The sequence below is a fragment of the Lemur catta genome, chromosome 19 (genome assembly GCF_020740605.2).
Source record: "Lemur catta isolate mLemCat1 chromosome 19, mLemCat1.pri, whole genome shotgun sequence".
Classification (NCBI taxonomy): Eukaryota; Metazoa; Chordata; class Mammalia; order Primates; family Lemuridae; genus Lemur; species Lemur catta.
In genome coordinates this window covers 9,816,431-9,842,101 of record NC_059146.1, presented here as the reverse complement: position 1 = coordinate 9,842,101, position 25,671 = coordinate 9,816,431, and the positions used below count along the sequence as shown (strand labels likewise).

At 35.9% G+C, this 25,671-nt stretch overlaps 1 protein-coding gene across 3 annotated transcripts in view; it reads right to left on the bottom strand.

The window, feature by feature from the left end:
- The window catches only part of ADGRL3 (adhesion G protein-coupled receptor L3), a 352,909-nt gene that overhangs the window by 111,449 nt on the left and 215,789 nt on the right, over positions 1-25,671 (bottom strand). For 2 of the 3 annotated variants that reach the window (XM_045531770.1, XM_045531773.1), the window contains 3 exons: positions 24,246-24,431; positions 21,257-21,295; positions 432-615 (listed from right to left, as the gene is read on the bottom strand). In XM_045531770.1, the coding sequence (XP_045387726.1) occupies positions 432-615; positions 21,257-21,295; positions 24,246-24,431 (409 nt within the window). The remainder of the gene's footprint in view (positions 1-431; positions 616-21,256; positions 21,296-24,245; positions 24,432-25,671) is intronic. The other variant, XM_045531771.1, reaches the window with a different exon arrangement.

Here is a 25,671-nt window from a genome sequence, read left to right as displayed (position 1 = left end):
TAACACAATTATCAAATATTATTTTATCTTCACTCAAGTGACTTATTTATTTACAGTGTATAATTCAGAGATACTCCTATTATAACTATAATAACCCATAAGCCGTGTTTTAAGAGGATACGATTTCAAATTGTACAATATGTACATAGATATATATACATACATAAAAATTCTAAAAAGACAGATGGACCTCACTCTAAGTGAGGCTAATATATCCAATATTAGAATTTCCTAAGGAAGATATAACATACATGATTTTAAACCCTTTTAAGGCAATGACAGGTGATACTCTCCTTATTTTAGAAAAAGAACAACTTTTCTCCATTGAAATAAAGCATTACTCATATCTGGGACAGCAGAGACCCTTTTCTCTTTTCTCTCTTCTGCTATGCCAGGGTCTCTGGACCTTCTGCACCACAAAGACTACTTACTAATATTGTCTGTGTTCTCCCTGACAATGTCAGTCTTCAAAAGGTTGTCAGCCAGCACAAAAGCACTTTCCTCCACAGTATCAAGCAACATGGTGGCTGCACGTAGTTGATCACTTGCAGTCAGGTCTCTCCATGCATTCAGAGCTTGCGGCTGGAGGAGGTTGTTAACTGTCTCGACCATTGCCTACAAGAGGATGAAAAGAATGACAGAGGTCTCTAGTGAACCCACAGAGCTGTCAGAAATCCAGGTGTACATGTTGCCCAGCAAGCAAGGATCAGCAGTGTGCATGAGTTCAGTATTGTCCCAGCCTCCCCTGTGACATGCTGCAGCAGAAGCATTCATTATTTTGTTCTGTAAAACCCTAGCTGAGATTTTGCAAGGCAAGAGGAAAACCTGTTCTTGTTATGAAGGACAACAAATAGAGCCATGCTTGCTTCTTAGAGTCAACAGCACAGGCGGCAATAAGACTATGATCACATAATTAAATGATTCAGCTACAGAACTGTTGGTAAGTAATTTAAACCAACGGTTTTACCACATCACCCAGAGAAAATGATTTTTTTTCTATATATCACCATAAAACTGGATACTGAACACAACAGAGATTAAAAGGATGACTATAGACAGGACAATCCAATAATTTGTTGCCTAGTCATTGAGGACTCACTGAGCAAACCAATTTGGTTTTTAGCCAGCTAGCAAAATGTCAGAATGAGGAAAATATCAAAGTAAACATACTCCCATATGAAAAGAAAACTTCTTCCTGCTGTTTACCATTAGGGAGGGGAATAAACAGTTGGGCCTCACCACCTACGGCTCTCAGGGGTTTTATCTTAAAAAAAAAAATCACCAGTAGGTACACACACATAGAGACAAAGTATCACAGTTCTCATTGCTTCATCCAAAAGAATATTCTCTGTAGTTACAATTTATATATTTCCTGTGGCTTGCTTAATACTGTAGGTTACAAAGAAAAAACACAGTTCTCCCAATAAGGTCTTGGGTTTCATTCAAACACAGAGAATTGCAAAATAGAAAAATACAATACCTGCAGTTTGAAAGTGACCATCCCTGAACCCATTCATTATGAAATATGCATCTAATCCAGAAATAAAGTTGAATAAACAGCCAACATAGACACAGTTTCTAGGCAGCACATAAGTGTTTTAAAACAGGACCTACATTATTGACACATTGGCAGAGAGGTTGGGAGAGATGGGAGAAATACCCTTTACACTGCAGTGTTTTCTTCTGGCTGGTGTTTTCATAGTAACCAAGTAACAACTGCTAAAAATTCAGCTTCGTAATGAAACACCTTGGCTGCCAATTAACACCAGCTTCAAAAACTAATTTGCCTTTTGATAAAAGTTGTTTTTTCTTGATATTTTCCCAGCTATCTCAAGTTCTTGCCAAAAATCAACATCACTGTACTTCTAAGTTAAATAGTCCTACTCATCACTTGCTTACTTTGCATCATTTTTAAAAGAAAAACACAAACAAACCAAAAAAAAAATCTTTCATGAGTTTAAAGACTCGGCATTTTCACATAGTGTGCTTAGCTCTGTCATTTGTTCTGGGTTTAAAGCATGACTTAGTAGCCAGACAAAAGTATTTCCGGATCACAACAAAATAATCTGCTTTCCAGGAAATTCTCTATAAGCGTATTGCCAACAGGATATGCCAAAAGAGAGGTGCCAGGGAAACAAATAAAAAAAAAAGGTTTAGATATTTTCTGAAGCCAAACAGAGAACACTCTTCAGTGCAAAGAAGTACTCTTTTAGGAATTAGATGATGCTCTGAATTCATTAGAAATGCTCTGAAGATCCCACGTGTAACAGAAATTATGTGTGTTCTTTATGGAGCCGCCATTTTAGCTAATAATCTTAATAATTAGTTAATAATCTTACAATAATTAAATCTTATCTCTGGGAAAAACTATTAGGGATAATACAAATTTCTGTTGTGCCCTTCATTGCTTTTATTTTTTAATTTAAAGAGCACAAATTGAAAAAAGAAAAGAAAGAGGAACAACTAGGTCCAACTCCAAGAATGCTCTAAATAAGAACCTGCTCCAAGACTAAAACATGGAGTAACAGAAAGTCTGAACAGACTTTTAACTAGCATGGAGATTGAGTCAGTAATCACAAACCTCCCAAGGGAAAAACAAAAACAAAAACCCAGGATCGGATTGTTTCACAGGTGAATTCTATCAAATTATTCTACACTTAAAGATGAATTAACACCAATTCTTCCTAAACTCCTCCAAAAAAATTGAAGAGGAGGGAACACTTCCAGACACATTTTATGAGGCCAGCATTACTCTGATACCAAAGCCAGACAAAGATACCCCAAGAAATGAAAACTACAGGCCATATCCCTGATGAATGTAAATGCAAAAATCCTCAACAAAATACCAGCAAACCAAATTCAACAGCACATTGAAAGGATAATACAAGAGGACCAAGTGGGGTTTATCCCTGGGATGCAAGGATAGTTCAACATATCAGAATTAATTAATGTGATATACCACATGAACAGAATAAGGATAATGTCACATGATCATCTTTACAGATGCAGAAAAAGCATTTGACAAAATTCAGCACCTTTTCATGATTAAAACTCTCAACAAACTATGAAAAGAAAGAAATTTTCTCAATCTAAAAAAGGCTGTATATGAAAAGCCCTCCCACTGGGGAAAGGAAAGCTTCATGAGGGTGGGGACGCTGTCTCACTGACAGGGGCCAAAAGCAGTGCTCAGTAACTTTTGGCTGAGTAATTTGCCGTCCATGGGAGAGTCACACTGACATCATTTTTCACCATTTTCATGATAGCAGAAAAAAAATTTTCTGAAGGTATTGGTTTTACAAGAGCAAAGAGTATCTACAAAAGATAAAACCTATTAACTAGCCAATATTTTCTGAATCATTCTCATTTCAGAGACTCAATAGCACATGGGCTCTGTCTTCATCCATTTGGGCTGCTATAACAAAATGTTTTAGAGTGGATAATTTATAAACAACAGAAATTTATTTCTCACAGTTCTGCACGCTGAGAAGTCCAAGATCAAGGCACCAGCAGATTCAGTGTTTGGTGAGGTCTCTCTCTCTGCATCCTCACATGATGGAAGGTAGAAACAAACTCCCTTGAGCGACCTCACCTCCCAAATGGCCCTAGTCCCGACACTGCTACACTGGGGATTGTTTCAACATATGAAGTACGGGAGATACAAACACTCAGACCACAGCAGGCTCCCATTTTAGTACTTATTCATCTTGAATAGAATTATTTATATTTGCGTCTGGATTTCTCACTAGACTATGATATCCTCAGGGAAGAGATCATGTTCATTTGTGTTTTCCCAGAGTAAATTTTAGTGCCTTGATCCATTTGGGGTATTCCTTAATACTTATACAAGGTTAACTTACTTTTATTATTAAATCCTTCATGATGTTATACACAAAAGGAAAGCTGAAAGCATTCTTTTTTATTTCTTAACTATTTTCTATGTCTCCCAAAAAATCTTTTGAGAGAATGAAGTATTCAGATATCACCATAGTTTGGAAGGAAGGAAGGCTAAATTAGAAGGAATTAAGATGGCAGAGTTCAGAAGAAAAATTGGACCCCAGTTTTTGTGGATAATGCAGACCACTATGAATAACAACAATATATTTTATAAAAGTTTCCCATAATGTTTTAAAGTGTACTAATGCCAATTTTCAGCATAATTCAATGAGATTTTATTACTCAATGAGTAATTACTGCATTATTCAATGAGATATACATAATATGCAAAGAACTAGGGAAAGCACCGTTGGACGAATTTAGGAAAGAGATGGAAAACATGGAGTTTGCCTCCAATTTGCCTATGCTCCAAGGCAGAAAGCTCAGAACTAAATAGATCTAAAAATCCATAGCATGTGGGATACACAGTAATAGATTCTTGGTGAAAGGATCAAAAAAAGAGTAAAATTTCTTTGCCTCTGAAGAGAACACTTGAAGCTAGAGTACGTAATAAGCAAGTTGATAATAAAAAAGCAAATTATCATTAGGCAGTCCATTTGAAAGTTAAGAGCAATTATTTCACTTTAGCTGATAAATTTAAATTAATAAATTTCTGACATCCTTTTGAAAACTGCCTAGTAATATAAATTATATTTCACTCTACTTCTGTATCTTTGTTTTTTGATGTTTTCCTGAATGCAACATGTCTTTGTCAGTATATACCATAATCATTATGCTAAACAATGTTGGTTTACTCTTACTATATACACAGTTATGTTTAAATATTTTTCGTCATGTGTAAATCTCAGGATATGTTGAGGAAGAGAAATAAGTTCAGGTTTCCTCTGCTTCTATCTCTTGCTTTCTGACTATATACATTTTATGTATGTGAAAATACTATACATTCATTTATAATTTGAAAAAATAAAAACATATTTAATTCGTCTGCATTTTTGACTTCTTGATATAAAGTTTATCCATTGAGAATAAAGTAGAATAAAGCAAAAGTTTAAAATCATTACTGAATAGAGCACATTGTACTCCAATCTGCCTTTAGATATTGATTCAAATCAAAATTTTAAAGGTCAAATGTTAGAAGAGTCCTCAAAACAGTTTATAACTTGGAGGGTTTTTATTACAAGACGAGTGACTGATATTTACACATCTGATCAATAAACCTAAGGTACTTTTTATAACCACTGTCATATTATTAAACATATAAAAACTACTAATCTCTGAGCTTTTATATAACAGTGAAGTGTTGGCATTTTCAAGTCTTAATTAAAAGTAGATTGTATAACACACTGACCTTAATATAGTAATGAGTACCTTTGAGTAGAAGAAGATGAAACTAAAATTTCATAGAAAATACCTCTTTCTCTTTAAAACAGACTCCCTGTTAAAAATATCATTTTTAGCAAACTATATTAGATTGTATCACTTTTTTTAATTCTAGTTTAGCTTAGGACAAAATGACTGAATGTTGTCAAATAAATCTATATGGTGTTACAAGAATTAAAGGGAGCTGTAAGACTTGACTCAACCTTCTTGCTAACTCAATATTCATTCAACAAATATTAATTGAGCACCTTCAGTGTGGTAGTCAATTGAGATGCAGCAAGAAAGACAGATGTTCTCCCTTCCCGCAAGGCGATAACAACATAGCAAGGCTAGAGAATCAAACAAGCAATTAAAATCCATATGACAAGCATAATAATAATGGAAACATAGGGTTCAAGTTCTGTACTGTTAAGTCTCCATGAAGTAGGAGAACTACAAACTGAAATTCGAGAGTGATCAGAGGCAAGGGGTACAGCATGTACTTATAGGCATAGAAGTTAAAGAGCACAGGCACTTTGGAGGACTTGAAAAAAAGTTTCTTATTGTAGAGCAAAGAAGACAAGGGGTTCAGTGGCAGGATTGGGTAAGTGAAGGCTAGATTCCAAAGAGGCTTACAAACCATATTAATAAGCTGTTTGCAACTCTTCCTAAAAGCAATGGTCACTAAAAAAATTAAAGTAGTGGAGTGTAATATATTTATACATTACAAAGGTATAAATGTATTATAATGGTTAATACTTGGTTTTTAAAAATTTATTAATGTTTTTTTGAGACCAGGTCTTGCTATGTTGCCCAGGCTGGTCCTCAAAATCCTGGTCTCAAGCAATCCTCCTGCCTCAGCCTCTCGAGTAGCTGGAATTACAGGTGCATGCCACCACACCCAGTGATAATGGTTAATATTTGCTGAGTATATTCCAGAACCCAGTATGACTGCTTTATATTGCATCAAATCCTTTAATTTTCACAATAACCCAATGAGGTAAAAATTATTATTATCCTCATCTTAAAGTGAGAAAATGGAGACTCGGAGAAGTTAAGTAACTTGCTAAAGACTAATTGGCTAATATAGGGTAGACCAGAGTTGAAATCCATGCATTCCAGTTCTGAAGAAAAAGAGAAGCAGAGATTCCAAAGATATTTAAAATGATTTCTTGATGGATTAGAGTTGGTTGGTGTGGAAAACAAAGAAGTGCAAAGCATAGCATTTGAGATAGGCAATGAGGTAGCACTCACTTAAAATGGTAATAAAGAGGAGCAAATTTTTGTTTTTTAAAACACAGTTGGTGTAAGCATGGGGTGGTGGAAAGTGTGAGGAATGTGATAAACTCAGGTTTGATTATTTTGAATGCAAAGTACAGACGTGTTGCACGATGATGTTTCAATCGACAAAGGACCACATATACCACCGCAGTCCCTTAAGATTAAAGTGGAATTGCCTTATACAGGTGTACCAGTTTTTGTCATTTACACTGTGTTTTTACTGTGCCTTTTCTATGTTTAGATACATAAATACTTACCAGTGTGTTACAGCTGCCTACAGTATTTAGTGCAGTAATATGCTGTACAGGTTTGTAGCCTGGGAGCCATAGGCTATTCCATATAGATATGTGTACGTACAATCTATGATGTTCACTCGATGTCTAAATGATACATTTCTCAGAATGTATCCTTCTCATTAATCTACCTGTGACTGTAACCTGAATAGCATTGAGTCTAGATAGGCTGGAAGCATACCCAAGATATCTATCGTTGACATGTAGTTCAGGTGTCATAAATTAAGTAGGCTTACTGAAGCCATTGGTATATCTGGCATTATCCAGATAAACTGAATAGAGGGAGAAGAATTGATAGCACAGAAAGACTAACAATACAGACAAGAAAATGAAGTAAGAATAGTTGACAATGATGATGAAAGAGTAAATAGTCAGAAGAGTGTGGTATCAGAAATCAAGGTGAAAGGGTTTTCAACAGTTTCAAAAGTAACTCAATCATGAAAGCATCTAAAACATTCTTCTTCTCAAACTAATAATAATAATTCTAGTTTCTCCCCCACCCTAGGAACTGGTAGGATGGTTATAAAATAAAGAGAAAAAACACAGCGATATTGTTTTTGAAGGACAATCAGTACAATTTTATGCATCATTACTTCAAAGCAGCAATATTTATTCATAATTAAAATAATCCTAGAACTGAACATTTTGGCAACGGAAGCAAATAATAAAGCATACAATGTTACAAGGTGCACAGTGCCATGTGAAATACAAGGAAAATAGGCAGGATGGGGGATGTAGAATGAGGGGTGGGGTTTGGGGAGAGGGCAGCTTGTGATTTAAAATAGGATGGTATAAGTGGGCATCTCTGCAAATGTAGCAATTCAAATAGGGCAACGTAGTTGAGGGGTCAGCCTGGAGGAGAAGCATTACCAATCAGAGGGAAGAGCCAGAATAAAAATCCTCCCATGGGAACATGCAAAGCATCTTCTAAAACCTCAACATGGCAAGCGTTCTGAGTAAAGTGAAAGAAAACAGTAGAGCTGGGGCTGAACCAGGTCAGTTGAGACGGTGATGAATGGTTTGCAAGTGAAGGTCAGAATTCAGTTACGGCCATGGAAGCTTTGAGGTGTCTGTTACACAACAAAGTGGAGCTGTTGAGAAATTAGTTGGAAAATTAATTCTGGAGTTCAGGAGAATGCTCTGTGCCAGAGATAACATTTGTGAGTCATAGGCATATAGGTGGTATTTACATCAATGAGATCACCACGAGAGTGACTGTATAAAAAGAAGACAAGATGACTAAGTATTGTGCAAGGGGGCACTCCAAGTTCCAAGTTTAAGGGTTTAAGGAGGAGAGGAGGAACCAGCCAAGGAGACTGGAAAGAAGTGTCAGTTAGGGAGGAGGACAATCAAGTGAGTGGTCCTAAAGAGAGTATATCAAGGAAGAGGGGGCGATCAACTGGGTCAGATGTTTCTTATTGGCCAAGTAAAGTATGGATTGACTGCTGACCATTGGTTTAGCAGCAGGAAGTCATTAATGACCTCAACAAGCACCATTTCAGTGAAGCGGTGGGGGGAAAACCTAATGAGGTAAATTTAAGAAAAAAATGAGAGAAGAGGGATTGGCAGTAGTGCTGTCAGGATTTCTGTTGCAACGGACATACAAGTAAACAACTGAAATGTGGACCAGGAACTTCAATTAAACAGTCAGTATTTGGAGATCACTTCATATGTGCTAAGTACAATTGGAAAGGTCCTGAGGATATACAAATAAAAGTAGCCTGGTGCCTTCTCAAGCAGCTTAGTGATGGAGTGAAGAGATATTAAAATACAGCTTGATAATTGCTGCAATACAGGAAAACTGAGAGTATTATAAGTTCACATAAGAGGGCATTTATCCCGGCTAAGTGGGACAAAGAATGCTTCTTTAGAGCAACTGGCATATGAAGTGGGAGTTGCCAGATAAGTCAAAGTTACAGAGATGAAGGGAAGGAGAAAGGAGAGCAAATGTAGAATTAATCCAACCAGAAGGTACTGGACTACAAAGGCACAGAGACATGAGCATAGGTGGTTTGTGAGTGCAGGGTCCAAGGATGCAGGAGGGGCCAGTTAACTGCGTGAGAAATTAGCAACAGGAGACAGATACTCAAGCACTGTAGTTCAAAAAGGGGACTTTTTTCTTAAACGGCAAGAGAGTAACGGACAGTCTGTGAGTATGGTCAAGTCATGATCATGTTTGCACTTTTGAAACATTACTTAGCAGTAGGGGGAATGGATTAACAGAAGAATTTGGGAATGGATAAAACAGTTGGTTAACTAGTTTTTGAGATTCATTCTATACACAGGTAAGAGCTGAAGCTGCAAGAACGGCCTTCAGAGGAAAACAAAGTTTGCAGTCAAAGTCATCTTGCAAAAGTATGTCATGACCCTGGTGAAAGCTTTTTAATGGCATTTGGACTCTTGAGTCTTTTCCATAGCCTTTCTTCCACTGTATTGTCCTTCAACCCAGTGCTTCAGGCATACTGGTCTTCTTTCTATTCCCAGAACTCTCCAACCACTTCTCACCTGACCATCTCTGCCTTGGGTGACCTCTGATCCTGAAATGCTCCTTCTCCAGAAAGGTACAAAGGGGAATTGCAAGGACTCAGTTTCATTATCACCTCCTTAGAAAGTCTTCCTTGATCCCCACGAGCTATAGTAACCATTTTTAATCACATGACTCTGTTTTAATTCTTTGGATAGTACTTCTGCCACCTTATTACTTTGATTGACTGATTTACTGTCCATTTCTTTTCCAAACTTCAGCCTGCTGAACTAGGATGTGAGCTCTACAAAAGCTGACATCCTGTCCATTTTCACCCCTGACTATCTGCAACTGGAACAGTGCCTGAACAATAAGAGCTCAAGAAATAATGCCTCACTAAGTGAATAAATCTATGCTTTTCCTTAAGTTTATATGTTTATCATTTTTTAGTGGAAAATATATTTTCCTGACTTTGACAAGGATATAACTTGTAGGAAAATCCGAGAAACTGCTAGAGCCTAACAGAACCAATGAAATGTAGTATGATATCTTAGATAGCATCCTAAAACAGAAAAAAGATGTAGGTAAAAACTAAAGAAATCTGAATAAATTATGGACTTTATTTATTTATTTATTTATGTTTTTGAGACAGAGTTTTGCTTTGTCACCCTGGGAACAGTGCAGTGATGTCATCATAGCTCACTGCAACCTCCAACTCCTGGGCTCAAGTGAGCCTCCTGCCTCAGCCTCCTGAGTAGCTGGGACTCCAGGCACACACTATGATGCCTGGCTAATTTTTCCATTTTTTGTAGAGATGGGGTCTTGCTCTTGCTCAGGCTGGTCTCGAACTCCTGAGCTCAGGCAATCCTCCCACCTTGGCCTCCCAGAGTGTTAGGATTACAGGTGTGAACCACGGTACCCGGCCTAACTATGGACTTTAGTTAATCACACTATATCAATATTGATTCATTAGTTTCAACAAATGAACCACACTAATGTAAAATGGTAATAAGAGAAGAAACTGTACATGTATATGTGGGAGGTATATGGGAACTTTCGCTCCTACTTGATCAATTTTTCTACAAATTGAAAACAGCTCCAAAAAATAATGTCTATTAGTTTTAAAAGGACATGCTCTTAAACAGTTAAAGAATACAGAAGTATATAAATTAAAACCTGAAAATCCGTTTACAGAATATCACCACAACCCCAACCAAAGACAATCACTTTTGATAGTTTGTTATGGATCCTTTCAGACTTACAAATATTTACATACTTACACAAACAAATGCAATCCCTACAATAATGCTGTTATCTGTTGTTTTTTTTGCTTATTTTTACTTGAAAATATTATCACATTCATCTTTCTAGGTCAATACAAAAGCTATTAATATGCTGTTCTTTCTGCAGTTAACAAGTATTCCATTATTTGATGTGGTAGTTAATGCAACCTGTTTCCTACTGATGAAGAGTTAAATTGTTTTGTTGCTAAAAACCACAACCCGAATCTACCTTGAGATCTATTCTTTTCCACGGCAGAACGCTAAGCCATTGTGTGGGTCTGCCACACGCTACTCCCAAAGTCCTTATTCTAGGCAAGAACAACACTGTTTTGTGATTATGTGACAAGATCTATAAAGAAACATTATAAAAAGGTGGATGTCAGTAAAAATAATCTTCTCTGGTAAGACATTTTTAAAAGCTGGTAACAGTGATTGCTTTGGAGAAGGAGAGCTGAATGCTTGGGAGAGAGAAGAGAGGCAGGACTGAACTACATAACTCCAAGGCGGCACCAAATAGACAAGAATGTTAGCAGTACGCCCTGGAGTAACAATACAGAGATTCCAGTGGCAGGGAGACATATTTATTTTTCTGTCTTTTAAATTTTAAGCCAGGTCCTATATCAGTTATTGAAAAAGTTACTCAAAATGAATAAAAATACAATCTGAGAATAACTTCAAATAGCTTTAAAATTTTTTACACAAAATGATTAATCTCAAACTATGACTAACAGAACAATCAAAAGAACATTATAATCTATATTTAGAGTTCAAAAGTAACTTCAGTACTGTCGTAAATCTATGGTAGGTGACCACATCAAAACTGGAAAAAGATTTCATTAGGTATCATTAAATAGGAAAAAGAAAAAGCACTTTAGTTGCATCTGAGAATGGTAGTTGCCCAGTATCACTCTTGTGTTAGAATCCCTGGACACCATTCCCACCGGTAAAGCTACACCTATTAATGTAGTATTTAGTGATGCAAATAGGGTAGCCCATGAGATACAATCAGAAGTAGTTGGGTAAGACTTCTGGAAAGTACTAAAAGGAAAAAGTCCTTCAGTTACTTGCCCTTTTTCCTTCTTCCTGTTTGGAGATTAGTATGTCATTATTGTTGGAACCTAAGTAGCCATCTTGTCATCTTCAAGATGGAAACCCATGTACTAAAGATAACGGAGCTGAGAAACAGACAAAGCCTTGTCTCTGAAGATTTCATGGAGATTTCAAGCTAATCTTGGACTGCCTCATCTGCATTTTCTTTATGCACAAAAATAAAGCCCTGGTTTGTTTAAGCTACCGTAGTTAAGTTTCTGTTACTACCAGCTGTACAAAATTCATACATTAGACAAGGAAAAATATAAAAATTGTAACTTTGTTGGGAGCAGTCTTAAAAAATCATTTGTTTGGTTCCAAGCCATCAGGCAAATACTTTACTGCAAATTACATTTTAAAATTTCCATTTCTTTTCTGACCTGTACCCAAAAAGCTAATGATAGTTTCAGAAAGTAGGATCTTAAATTTGTAATGCTGTTTTTAATATCTTTTTCCTTCTGGTTAGCTATGTAATCATAAAGCTATTAAAGAAACAGCAAAGTAAATTGATGTGTATTCTCTTGCATTTGCATAGAAATAATATCTATTTATATTTTATGTATTTTAAACTTTTCTGAAGTAAATATATGTTCAGACAGCAATGATGCATGGAATGTACATTAAATAAAAGTTTTTCAATTAAGCAATGACCCAGGCTGTGATCAGGAAATTAAATGAGAAAAGAGAATACAAGCTGGTGAAGAGAGGAGAGAAAATATTTTTGTTTTAGATGAAAACATTTTATTTAAGAACAGAAGGGCACTTTCCCCCCACCATCATTAGAATCACTTCCTTAAGCATTCACAAACCACGTATATAAAAAACAGCAGATGGAACATTTGTTTATTTACAGGAAATGTGCAGAATGGAAGGGGCAGAAATCACTCTGTAAAGCAGCCATCTCTCCCTGACCTGACCCGTTCACCAGGGGGAGTTTTGAGAGATTCCCAGACGATGTTCTTCCCATGTCAAAGCAGAATCTCCATCATCAGTATCTGTCATTGTCCTTTGGAGGTCTTCAAATTATTGGATTTATGAATTGACCTCTTCAAGCTCTTAAATAATACCTGCATGATTTACTCTGCTTATATTACATATGGTTTTACTGTCTTTGGATTCAACGATTGCTTTGTATGTAGTAGCATTTAATGACTACAATTTATAGAAGAGAATTCTTAATAACTATGCTTTATATAAAGAAAACGACAGTACTTTGGTTTTGTAAGTTGGAAGTCACTTTCTTTGATCTCAGTGTCTTTTAACAACAGGTTCAGAGCACCAGAAACACGCAGGGTGCAGATTTATATTTTCTCTCTTACTGACATAAATCAAGCGCAGATTTATCAAGCTGTGAAATATATTAAGTTCACAGGGTTTTAACAAAGGGTTACCAAACCACAAGAACCTGCTGTGATTCAAACTACTTTCAGATGTCCTTTTAATTATACTAAATGAAAGTTTGGGTTGGCTTTGATACTTATGGGCAAACATCGAAATCTCTTGAAAGAACTGCTCAAAGTACTCCCTGTTGCTGTAGTTAATATACTACATTGTATGCACACTGGCCATACAATGACCGATTTATTCTAGCCACTTTAACAAGGATATCCAGCCTGACAGGCCACACAGAATAGTATCACAAGTCAAGCAAAGCACAAATCATTAGAGGACTCTGAGAGTTGTTTGACATGCACCGCAGAGCTCTTTGTCACCCAGCCAATTAAGTGACCAAACAAGGAACTTGAAAATACTCATTAATTTCTTCCCTAGCGGTATAAATGGAGCTTAGAGAGCTTCTTGTCTTATGCACGAAAGACACCCAAGTAAAACTGGCATAATTCAATTTGCACTTTGTCAAAGGTGCAAGCAGCAACTCTGGTTCACAGAAAGTCTGCATTAATAACACACACACAAAATGAAAGGAATGGGCAAAAAGGTTTAGATATTACATGTAATAATATAGACATCCAGGCTTTGAAATTTCTAAAATTAATCAAAAGTTGACATTGCTTTGATTCTTGGAAAGCTGTGTCAGCATTTCTGAGCAGATTCACCAGCACCTGACATCATTTCCTCCTCTTTGCAATAAGAACTTCAGTTGAGTCCAGAATACCATACTGTCCTGGTCCTCTTCCTGCTTTAAGACTACTCTTTACTCTGTATTTCTGGTTTCTCTTCCTCTCCCTCACCTCTTCATATTACAGCGTCCTGGGGCTCAGTCCTAGATTTTTTTCTATTCTCCCTCTACTCTCATTCCTGCGATGAATTCATCTGGTACATTGGCTTTAAATGCTTTACGCTTAACACTGCCAAATCGATTATTTCTAGGCTATCCTCTCAACTGAAGTCCTTGCTTGTATATTCAACTACATATTCAACATACATATTGCATATATAATAAGAATCTCAAATTTAACATGCCCCATAATGAAGTTCTTTTCTTGCTCCTCCCAAATTGGTCACAGACCGACCATCTCAATAAATGGTGATTATTCTTCTCAGGCAAGAAATCAATCCTTTCAGCTCCTTTCTTCCTCTATCACCTCACATACAATCTCTTAGCAAATCTTTGGTTTCACTTTATTAAAAAATCCTGAATCTGAATAATTATTGTAGTATCCAGCGTTAATATAATAATCCAAGTGAGCGTGACTGTCACCCTGCTTCAGCTCTTACTTTTCCTGCTATAAGCTATTCTCCACTTTCATAACCCATCAGATAATGTCATCTTCTGCTCAGAAACCTGCAATGGTTTATTTGGTGTCTCTGAAGAAAAGCTGAAGTCCTTACAATGGTCTTTCAAATTCAGGGCCCTTGCTGCACCACAGATTCAGACCCTGTGATCCTTTTCTTTTTCATTCTCCTCCAGTTGCACTGGCCTTCTTAACCGCTCCTTCAATTTTTATGAAAGTCATTTAACCCTTCCTGGGCCTTGTTTTCTCATCTGTGCATTAAAAATTGCAATAATTATATCATACGGTACTTATGGCAGGGTGAGGGGAAACTTCCCCTTTCCCCCGAAAGTTCCCTGAAAGATCAACTCACAATTAGGGCAGATTAATAAAAGAAAGGTTTATTTACCATGTGCATGGGGAGAATCACAGAGTTATTACTCAAGATCCCAGTGAAATTCAGGTATTTTATACCTGTCCTTTTGGAGGGGTAGGAGGGATGATGAGCACAGGTAATTCTCTTTAGGGGGACAGATGGTGTTAGGGAGGACAAATGGGTTGGGGAAACAGATTGACTTGTAAATTAACCTGAGAGACCAGTATTGTGCTTAAAATGATCTGGGCCAGGACTGGTTGCATTCTTGATCTTCTTTCCTGCAATATATTGAAATAACAGGGAGAGGAAGCAAAGTCAATTGCCCCTTTGATCTTTTGATTGGGTTAGTCCAGTTTATGCAGATAGAGGGAAAGCCCTTTCCCATGCTCTTTGATCTCTAAGAACCTTCATTCAAAATACCAAGGACTCATATTTTGGGGTGAAATTTCCTGAGTCCCTTCCTCATGAATATTAAATAAGAATGTATGCTACTTGCTCTGCATAATGATCGGCACATAATTAATGGCTAATATACATATTTATTCTTACTAAAAAATTGTTATTCTTCATTGTGGTGTTGAAGAAGCACAAGGCACCTGTCAGGAGAGCAGCAACAGTGCCATCGATGCTAGCTGTGTGACCTTAAGCCAGTCATTTTGTAAAAGAGAGGGAATGGCCTGAAAAGGGGTAAAATGTTTTATGAGCTGTCTCTTTACCACCACCCCCCCCCTCTTTCTGGGAATTAAAACCTGCATCCCTGCCCGAGCCCAGTGGTTAGAAGGGCAGGGGAGTGCTCTTTGTTTTTTGTACCACAAGAGATTGCTCAGTGGAACTGTCTAGGCATAGGTCACACAGATGTCTTTGCTGGAGATGGGGTCAATCAGCACCATCAACTATAGTTAAATAGCAATACTCTGAAGCTGAACCCCCACCTTTAAAATCTCTGTATTTCTGCTTATCATTAGGATGATGGCACTTTAAGATGACATTCTCCATCCTCCTCATTTGCTGGCAAATTAATAAACCTCCCTTTCCTCCTCCTTTCCTTGTCCTCATTCTTCTGATGTGGCCTCAGGGACAAGTGCCCAGCTTTCCGTAACAATTTCATCTCCTCCAGGTCTCAACTAACTCACCTTCATCTCTCAGGTCCCTTCTGGTAATATAATAGCAGCTATTTAATATGCATGATTAAGACCAACCTTACTTGTCTTCTCTGGCATAAAACCTAAAACTCTCCTCTTAAATGAAGGAGCTCAGGAAACTTCACTCCAAAACATGACTCCTTGCTCTGAAGAATATTTTGAATTGAAAGACCTTAGAGATGAAGAAGCCTTGGAAGGGGTTTTGTTCCATTTGCATAAAATCAGACAGACCCATCAAAAAGAACAATTGCCTTTCCTTCCCCTCCCTGTTATCTCAATATATTGCAGGAAAGAAGATCAAGAATGCAACCAGACATAGCACAACTCATTTTAAAGATAATACCCATCTCTTAGGTTCATTTAATTTGCAAAAAGAATCATTTATAAGTCAGTCTGTTTCTCCCATCCATTCATTCTCCCAAGTATCTGTTCATCCTCTCCAGTAACCATTTATTGCCACTCCACAGAATTATCTATATTCCTCATCTTCCCCTCTGCTCAAAAATGAATGTATATAAACTTCTAGACCCCACTGGGAAATTGGGTAATCACTCTGTGATTCTCCCCATGCACACAGTAAATAAATCTCTTTCTCTTATTAATCTGCCTTATTGTGAGTTGATTTTTCAGCAAATCTTCCGGGCCAAAGGGGACGTTTCCCCACAATATTATGCCTAAGAAATGGAAATTATATGTTTTACTATTATACATATCAATTTCTATCTTTTGATAGTCGACAGGGATTGTAGTGTAATCTATAATTATAGCTAAATAAAGAAAAATAAACTATATTGGACTCAATGTGGGGGTTCTATTGTAGTTAAAACTCTTGGGATGCCAGTTTAAGCACTTTTAGGAATATTCACGTATTTAAAAAATCATATCAATCACCTTTTAATTGTTGATCTACAGATCAGTTATCATAGTGGACAGCTGACAGTTTAAATTCCACTGTGCTTTTATTTGTGTGTGAAATAAATAAAAGGTTGGAAGCAGGAAGATATAAAAGATGGATCTAGGTAATTTATAAAATAGACAATGAACTTCTAAATAATTGAAAGCTAAATGGATTTAAAGGGTTAAAATCAACCTTAGAATAATCATTATTGTGCTTATGTTAAAATCCATTATTTTTAAAGAAACTCTTGAGGACTAAATAATCATTTTATTTCAAATTTAATGCATAAAGCACTTCAAGTGTATTTCATACCTATTTCACAGAAAGCTGTGAATGTGCTCCGAGGACAGAAACAATACGGTACATAAAACAAGTCTTTAAAATTCAAACAGACAAAGAATAAAGTATTATTCACTCTGGAATTTCATAGAATAATGATCTACATTAAGACAAACAGAAGTAGTGCTGTGTATTAGTGAGCAAAGCATTTCTGCTCCACCAATATTCTGTTTGTATTTGGTCTTATCAGATGTTTAGTCAATAGCTGAAACATTTATTCACAGTCAGTCAATTATAACACCAGGAAATCAGCCACTGAATAAACTATGCTATTAATTTTCCATCAGAGATTCATGTTTGAATGACCATGCATTTCATAGGTTTAAATACCAAAAGGCTAATTATCCCAAAGGAACCATTAAAAAGGATAACATAGATTGCAATCAAAAACAATCCTAATATTGCTCAGCTCAAAAATGATCTTCAGCTTTCAATGCTAAAAAATACTTGAATTTCTCTATTTTTGCACACACAGAGGGTATATGTATACCTATCCCATATATACCTATACCTATGTATACACATATATATCTTTATCTACATATATACTTATACCTATATATACCTTCCAAATAAATTTCTTTCCCAAAACCTTAGAAAAATAAACCTGAAGTTTCTTATGCACAAAGATTCATTATTTTATACAGTAAAACGCAAATTAAAAGCTTATATTCCTAATCTCTGTTCACTGTTCAATTGTTTCCTTTTAAAATACCATCTCACAAAATGTCCTTATTATCCTTATCCTAATGGCTTCAAATTCAGAATGAAATGCACGAGAAAAACAACTATTTTTTCATTTTTCTTTTTTTTAAAATTAGGTTATTAAATATTAAATGTCCAATTTGGAATCCATAGTTTATTATATTTCAGACAAGAAACAGTAAAATTAAAGTATTTGCCTAAACTAGTGACACCGTCTTGCCATCTTAACGGTAGCTTATTTATGTCAGCAGCCAAGAAACCTGGAGAGCAAGTAGCGATGAAATCACAAAAGGTGTTTTCCACAGCTTGTTGAGAACTGAATATTTTTCCTTGTAAGAAGTGTTCCAAAGACTGGAAGAAGTGGTAGTCAGTTGGTGCAAGGTCTGGTGAATATGGTGGATGACAGAGAGTTTCCAAGTCCAGCTTCTGTAGTTTGGGCAGCATTGTTTTTTGCAACATGTTGTCTTGCAAGAGGACTGGCCTGTCTCCATTGGCCAATCTCAGCTGCTTAATTACAAGCATACTCTTCATTTTATCGAACTGCTTGCAATAGACATCCGCTGTAATCAATTGAACAGGTTTCAAGGGGTTGTAGTGGATAATACCAGCACTGGACCACCAAACAGACACCATTAGCTTTTTTGATGAATATTTGGTTTTCTTTATCCCACCATTGTGTTGAATGCTTGCGATTGTCAAAAAGAATCCATTTTTCATCACAAGTAACAATATGTATAGAAATGGTTTGCCTTTAGGTCATGATAGCAAAGAAAGGCAAGCTTCAAGATGATTTCTCTTCTGATGCTCATTTAATTCATGCAATACTCATGTATCTAGCTTCTTTACCTTGCCCATTTGTTCCAAATAGTCCAATATTATTGGGATAGTAACGTCAAACCTTGCTGCTCATTCACTCGTAAGCTGAGATGGGTAGCAGAACTGAAAACCTCCACTATAGCTATCAGCTCATCATTAGCCACCTCAGTTTCAGATTAAAGATTAAAATCACCAGAATGGCACTTCTCAAACCATCCATGTACTGTGCATTCATTAGCTACATCCTTCCCAAATACTTTGTTGATATTTTGAGCTGTCTGCACTGCATTGGTTCCACAATGGAACTCACATTCAAAAATAACAAAAATGTTTGACTTATCCATGGTTTCACAAAAATTGCTCTAAAAAAAGTTTTGAATGATAATCACAAGCCAAAATGTACATTTGAAAGACTGAGGATGTACCTTCACAATAAAAATAAAACAAGAGGTGTCAAAGTCAAATGTCAGAGATATCAACTGTCAAACTTAGTACTTAAGGAAATCAGACATTCCATACTTAATAATCTAGTAATTGCTGATTCTGCACAAGAAATCCTGAGAGTAAAAGCAAGCAAGCATCTATTAGGTTCAGGACAGGTTAATCAAAAATATGGCATTTTGGTATTTGAGAAAACAGCAGAAGTAGTTAGGTTACTCCCCTCTCCCCTGTCCCCTCCCTAGTCCCTGAAGCAGGTCACAAAACTGAGCAAGAGTTTTCTAACATTCCCCTGAAGAAGGTCATAATATCCTCCTTGGAGAGGTGCCCTCCCTATATCAAGAGGAAAGGAGCCAAAGACACAGAGATACCAAGATAATTTGAACAAACAGCCTTGCTAAGTTCTCTCCAGTTTATTACCATTAGATCACACACACACACCCTCTTTGTCCAATCAAACTACCCCATGACTGTCCACTCTTCATCAAACCTAAGCACACAAACACACAGGTTTCCCTATTTCTTTGGGTTTTCATTTCCAAAGGCTCCCATGTTATATAAAACTTATGTTAAATAAGCTTATATGCTTTTCTCTTGTTAATCTGTCTTTTGTTATAGGAGGGGCCTTATCCACGAACCTAACAATAGGAGAGGAAAATAAATCTTTCCTTCCCTATAGAATCAACACCTGGTAGAGAAAATTTGGCCATCTACAAATTTAACTGATTTATAGAGACCACTTGCAATGTGTTTTCATGTAGCTGAGGAGACATGGAAAACACCAAATCCAATCAAAATGATCAGAATACGTTCCTAGAATGAGAGTGTAACTAAAGAAAGGTGAATCTACTCAACATTAGTTTAATTCATCTGACGTGTTAATATACTAACATTTGTTAATCAATATTTTCTCCTAGATGGTAAAATCCAAGGGCAGAGACTGTACTATATTTGTTTCGCTCACTAGTATTTGCTGAGGAAATGAAGGAATTTAAGTATGGAGGTTAAAACTGGGACAGCTGAAAGAAAAATAACTTGTCAGCCAGAATTAAGCAACTGGCTATAGCTAGCACACAGACATATCTCTAGTCATTAAAATGTTTACTGTATTGCGCTTTTCATAATTTGACCAGTTTTACCCCAAGGCCATCTAGTTCCTTTTGCTACGATTTTATGCTAAGTTATTTCCTAATTATAAATCCAACGCCTAGTTCTATACTACCCAGAAGGATAGTGGGTGTGAATATTCAGATCATTGGAAAAGTATAAATGAACAAATCAGTATTTAGCATTTCCATTAACCTTACCTCTTAGGAGTTTTGGTTAAAAAAAGTCAATGCCCTGATATTACGTTCAACTGTGAATTAACTGATGAGGTTTAGTTTCTGGACTGCCAATCTCATAAACATTAATTTAGTTCTTGAGGTCATCTCTTTATAAATGTAGATGGGCTTCCTCTTTAAGAATGCTGTGATATGTATACACAGAGGATAAAGTTTACAGTCACACAGTTTCATATTTTTTCCTCCCTCCCTTCCTTCTTTCCCATCTTTCTTCCTTTACTCCCTTTTTGTAAAAATAAACCAGGGAGCACGCTTCCGAGATTGTTCTCTTTCATATAAAACTCACAGGAATGTTTATTGCTTAGAAACAACTTAGAACATGTTAGCTGGATAAAAATTATATTTACATTGGAATTAAAATTTTTGCAGTAAGTGAGAGACTTAGGTAGTCACAAATATGCCGTGAGCCAATAAACAGTTCCATTTTGGAAAAGAAGAATGACATTCCAAGTCTATTTGTTGTTTTATAAGACACTGATTGATTTTCACTTCTAAATAACTTGCTTCTCAAATATTGGCTGACCCAATGTATAAATAAAATGTTTTCATACCCACCTCTATGAAGAAATTAGGGATTTAATATATTACAGCCAACTCACCTCTTTAGTGATGATCAAAATGTTCACACCTGAAGCTGCACCTCCTCCTTAGTCTGTGTTTCTTATGTTTGACAGAGCATTACCACTGCCAAATTTCTTTTTAGCATATACTTTTTCATGTCTTTCCATACCCACCCTTCCTGTCCTCCCTGAGATTCCTTTAGTTCAATAGGGTACATTATCATTTTTCTATCAGATGTCCATTCATGCCATTGCAACAGAGACATTCAACAACTTAACACAGTTATAAAAACGCAGAAAGTACCTGGACATAGGCTCTGCAAGAGCGCTCTCTTTTCTGAAGCTGAATCCATTAAGACAGCAGATTAAACACAGAATAGAAAAAACAAGTTAGTGACAGAAGAAAACAAGAAAAATAAAAGAACACATCTACACAAAACACCTTATTTTGTCGTTTACTACCTTCTAGAAGAAAATGAAAGCTAAGCAGCAGCAAAATGTAAGCAGTGGCTGGAAAAACAGTGGCCAATACCCTTTCAGAACAAGCCAGGTGAAAACTGAATGGTATAAGGCTGTTAATGACGGCAAGAAAACTTCAGATACATTTAGTAGAGATTAGTCAAAATCAATATACTTCATTCATTTTAAACAATCCATTTCATACCAGGTTAGTTGTTAATTCATGGGCAAGAAATGAAGACACATGAAGTTAAGGAAATTATGCCACAAGTTTGGAACCCATTTCTTAAAGATATATTATTTGTGGTTTACAGATAATATAGATGGTTCATGTGCACCACAAATCATATGTTCCTTCATACATACAACCATTTCTGTTTATCGGGAAAACAGACATGCCCATTCATTATGACTATTGGATTCTAAGGGACAAATACCAAAAGAAAAATAACTTCTGATTAAAAGAACGTGATTAATCTCCTGACTTATCACTGCTTTTATTTCTTGAAGAATTTCTTTTGACAGTTTCAACCAAAAAGCAAATTATACATTTTAGAAACTTTGGTGGGATAAGAAGCCTATTTTTGTTTGTTTGCACAGAGTGATGTTTTGATGGGCAAAAGGTTAACAGCAATGCATATGCACTCCCAAACATTTTTTCCTGGTTATAAAATGAATAATTAATAACAGCTTATTTACCCTGTTTAAATAAATGAGTCAAAATTTTATAAATTAGATTGTGGGTTTTTCTCCTCTTCCCTATTGTGTTTTTTTTTTTTTTTTTCCTTCAGTAGCCTTGATTGTTGAAGGAGAAAATTACCCAGTTTTAAGAAGCAGTTACTCTGATGCCTTTTGTGTGGCTAATACTCTCCCAAATCTAATTTATGCATTCTCCAATGAGCATAGAGCAGTTACTTCTCTAAAGAATTAAGTGAGGAATGAGTGCAAGTAAATTGCCAGGGCTGTCATTTGGATCGCTGACTCGAATCCTGGTTTGCAGGACTCTAAACCCTCCAGAATTTCAATGTGGAGCGCAATTGATTTGTACTGAGTTGACTTTGCAGATCTGATGGGTTATAACTGCTTCAGGGAAAGTGGGAACCACAGGAAATGAGAGCAAGCCAGCAAGCATGTGAACAACCTTTGACCCCCCATCTCCTTACCCCATCATGCAAATTAACATATGACAAACCACATTATATAAACAATTGAAAGGAGCCAAATGGGAAACAAAAGAGAGCATTAAAAAGCTTCACAAATGGAAATTTGCCCATTATGTAGTTATTTGATATTCAGAGTAGGCAAGCTGATTAGCTGTAGCCAGTTAGAATGTGACATTAATTGCCAGCTTTACCTGATACTGTCAGACATCAACACCATTTTTAAATAAAGATACAAAGTATTGCTATAACAAGTCATGATATGGATATGTAACATTAACAGAAATTACTACTTTCAGCACATTATGATAAGGATAGCTGGCAGCAATGTTCATTAATAGCATCCAGTCAGCCTGGGCAGTAACACATTAAAATCACAGCATGCCCAGATTATATAGGCAGCTGCGGATTATATTCTATCCGGGGATTGGTTGTGATTCTATCAGGGCCATAAGCGACAAAAATAACTCCTTTATGCTCAGCATGAAAAAAAACTTTAATGATTTCTGTCTAATAGATAAAACTGTACCTGTTTTCTGAAGATAGAATTACAGAAAAAACTGTATTTGCCAGATAAAATATCTGGCTTTTTCTATGTTGAACAATCATTATGTTAAAAATTTCTTTCATTTTGGTGAGTAAAATTCTTACCCAGGAAGACACAGAAGAACTAAACATATTAAAAGGCCACTTTGCAAAATCATTTTTTAATTCTAAAAGGGAACGTTCTTTTAGTGAATTCCATAGAGGAACATTAGTCTGTCGCTGTTGAATTCTTGCTTTTTTAGGTAGTGAGACTATCATGATATTCAAGGCCCTAAACTCCAGTTTCAATCATTCAATCATTGAGCATCTCAGCTACACTAAGGCCATTCAGGTAACACATGTCATTTGATGGTAGCAATGTTAATATTTTTTAACATGGGATTAAATTAACTGTGTAATGTTTTGTTACATAAAAAAAGATATTCCTTATACAGATGTAAAACATATTTTATATGTTTATATAAATAAATGCTCATTTTATTTACATAAATATAAATAAAAATTCATAAAATATATTTTCCTTGAAATTTAAAAGAAAATGAATTATGTTCATTATTCACAATTCAAATTTGCAGAAATACATTCAAACTTTTGAAATTTTAGTGGTAGTGAGAAAATCTGAGTCATTTCAAAATCTAAAGGAAGTAAAAATTAAAACTTAATTATTTGCCTCATGAGTTTTTTAAAAGTATTATTAAGTTAAATTATCTCATTTTAAAAAAATCTATAATGGATTAATAGCCTCTCCTTGCTATTTTTAAAATTTCTACTTATTGATTATATATTCCTTACTGTCAATTATTTTAATATAAAGATTTGAAATAAAAAAAAGAAATAAAATAAATTGCATTTACCCACATTAACTCTGTCAGAATTTAGCATACAAAATAGAATAACTACCATGGAAAACAGAATTGTCAATTCAAAATAAACATGGAGAGATTATCATTTATTGTTTCTTTAGATTAAGAACCAAATAGTTCAATTAATATAATGAAATAATGACGTGGATTGCATATAACTAATGATTCTCTTTAGAATGATTCAATTCTATAGAAGTAAGAAAATTAAGCAGGGAAGTCTTATAGATTTTACAGCTTTAAAGATACATATAACTGAGGTCCTTACCTTGTTCAAACTGCGGGCAGCACTATCTTTTCCTCCTGGGGTCAGGTTCCGGAGCTGGACGTCCAGGAGGCCTACCAGCTGATCCATGGCCCGCACAGAGTAAGTGATGTCCCCTGCATTCAAATGGTTTCTTGTCTGTTCAGCCAGCTCTCTAGCAATGTTGGCAGCTGTCTCTCCAGATTTCAACTAAAATTTTGAAACAGAATACAAAGGAAAGAGATCTTCCATAAATACTTTTATTGGTCTCTTTTATTAATAACAATTGTTTTTGCATGTAAGTTTTAATCATTGAGGCAAGAAATAGTTACTAAACTCCATCGTCACCAGGAATATACTCCCCACTTTTTCATGTTCATTCATCTTTTTTCTTCAAAACCTGAGTTTAAATTCATGCCTTCAGGAAGCTCCTCCTGAGAAGAATCTTCCTTCTAAAATTATTCTCACCTTGACTATCTGTTTGGGTGGCTCAGTCTAAAGTTTGCCATATTATTAATATTTTCTCTGTGAGATTCTAACTTGGAGTTTGATGAGTGTGTGTTGTGAATCCCCAACCACGTTCTAAATTCTTAGAGGCAGGTACAAATTTTCCTTTGTGCCTAGTTTAGCACTTAGTTCCCAATGAATACTCACCAGCAGCAAAGCTCTGTGAGGATTCTACCCCTAATGAAATCCCTGCTTTACAAAGTGATTTTCATCTGCTTACTAACTATATGATAAGAAAGTTTGCTCCCAACACATTGGAGAGTAAACTGTTGCTTAGTTTCTAGTATTTTTCTTTTCTGAAACTACGTGTTGATTTTTGAAATATATGCTACAAGAATATATGAAGTTGTCAACACTCCAAAGATGTTAAAAGAGATAAAGACTAATACTCCATGATCGCATGAGCAAATCTGATATCCCTGGGTAATAAGATAGGAATATATATTAATTTGTAAGAAAGTCATGAGAAACAAGAAAAAGTAAATAGAAGGGTGCAATGTATAAGTAATGAATGTCTTTTCTTTCACCTCTATATATTCCTGCTTCTCAGAGATTGTTAATGGTTTGATATTTATCTATCTAAACTTTAACCTGTCTTATTACTATTTAAACATATAATAGTGTCATTATTTAAGAAATAGTTTTCTTTTTTAAAGGCAGTTGACATGGAACATTGGCTCACAAACAGAAAGATCTCTTTGTAAGCTGTCTCCTTAATGGCTATTCAGAAAGCTGTAAGGACACAACTAAAATTCTTAGTCCAATAGGTAGGTTATTGCCATCTACTCAGAGGTGCTTAACCGTTTGTGGCAGGAATGAATGTTAAAGAAACAAATAAAGTGGAATGATTGTGTTAGGTGGACAGTGAGGGACCTATGGTCTTCCTGGGGACAAATGTCGGGGCTTGAGCAATTGCCACACCTGGGGGGAGGAGGGAACGCCC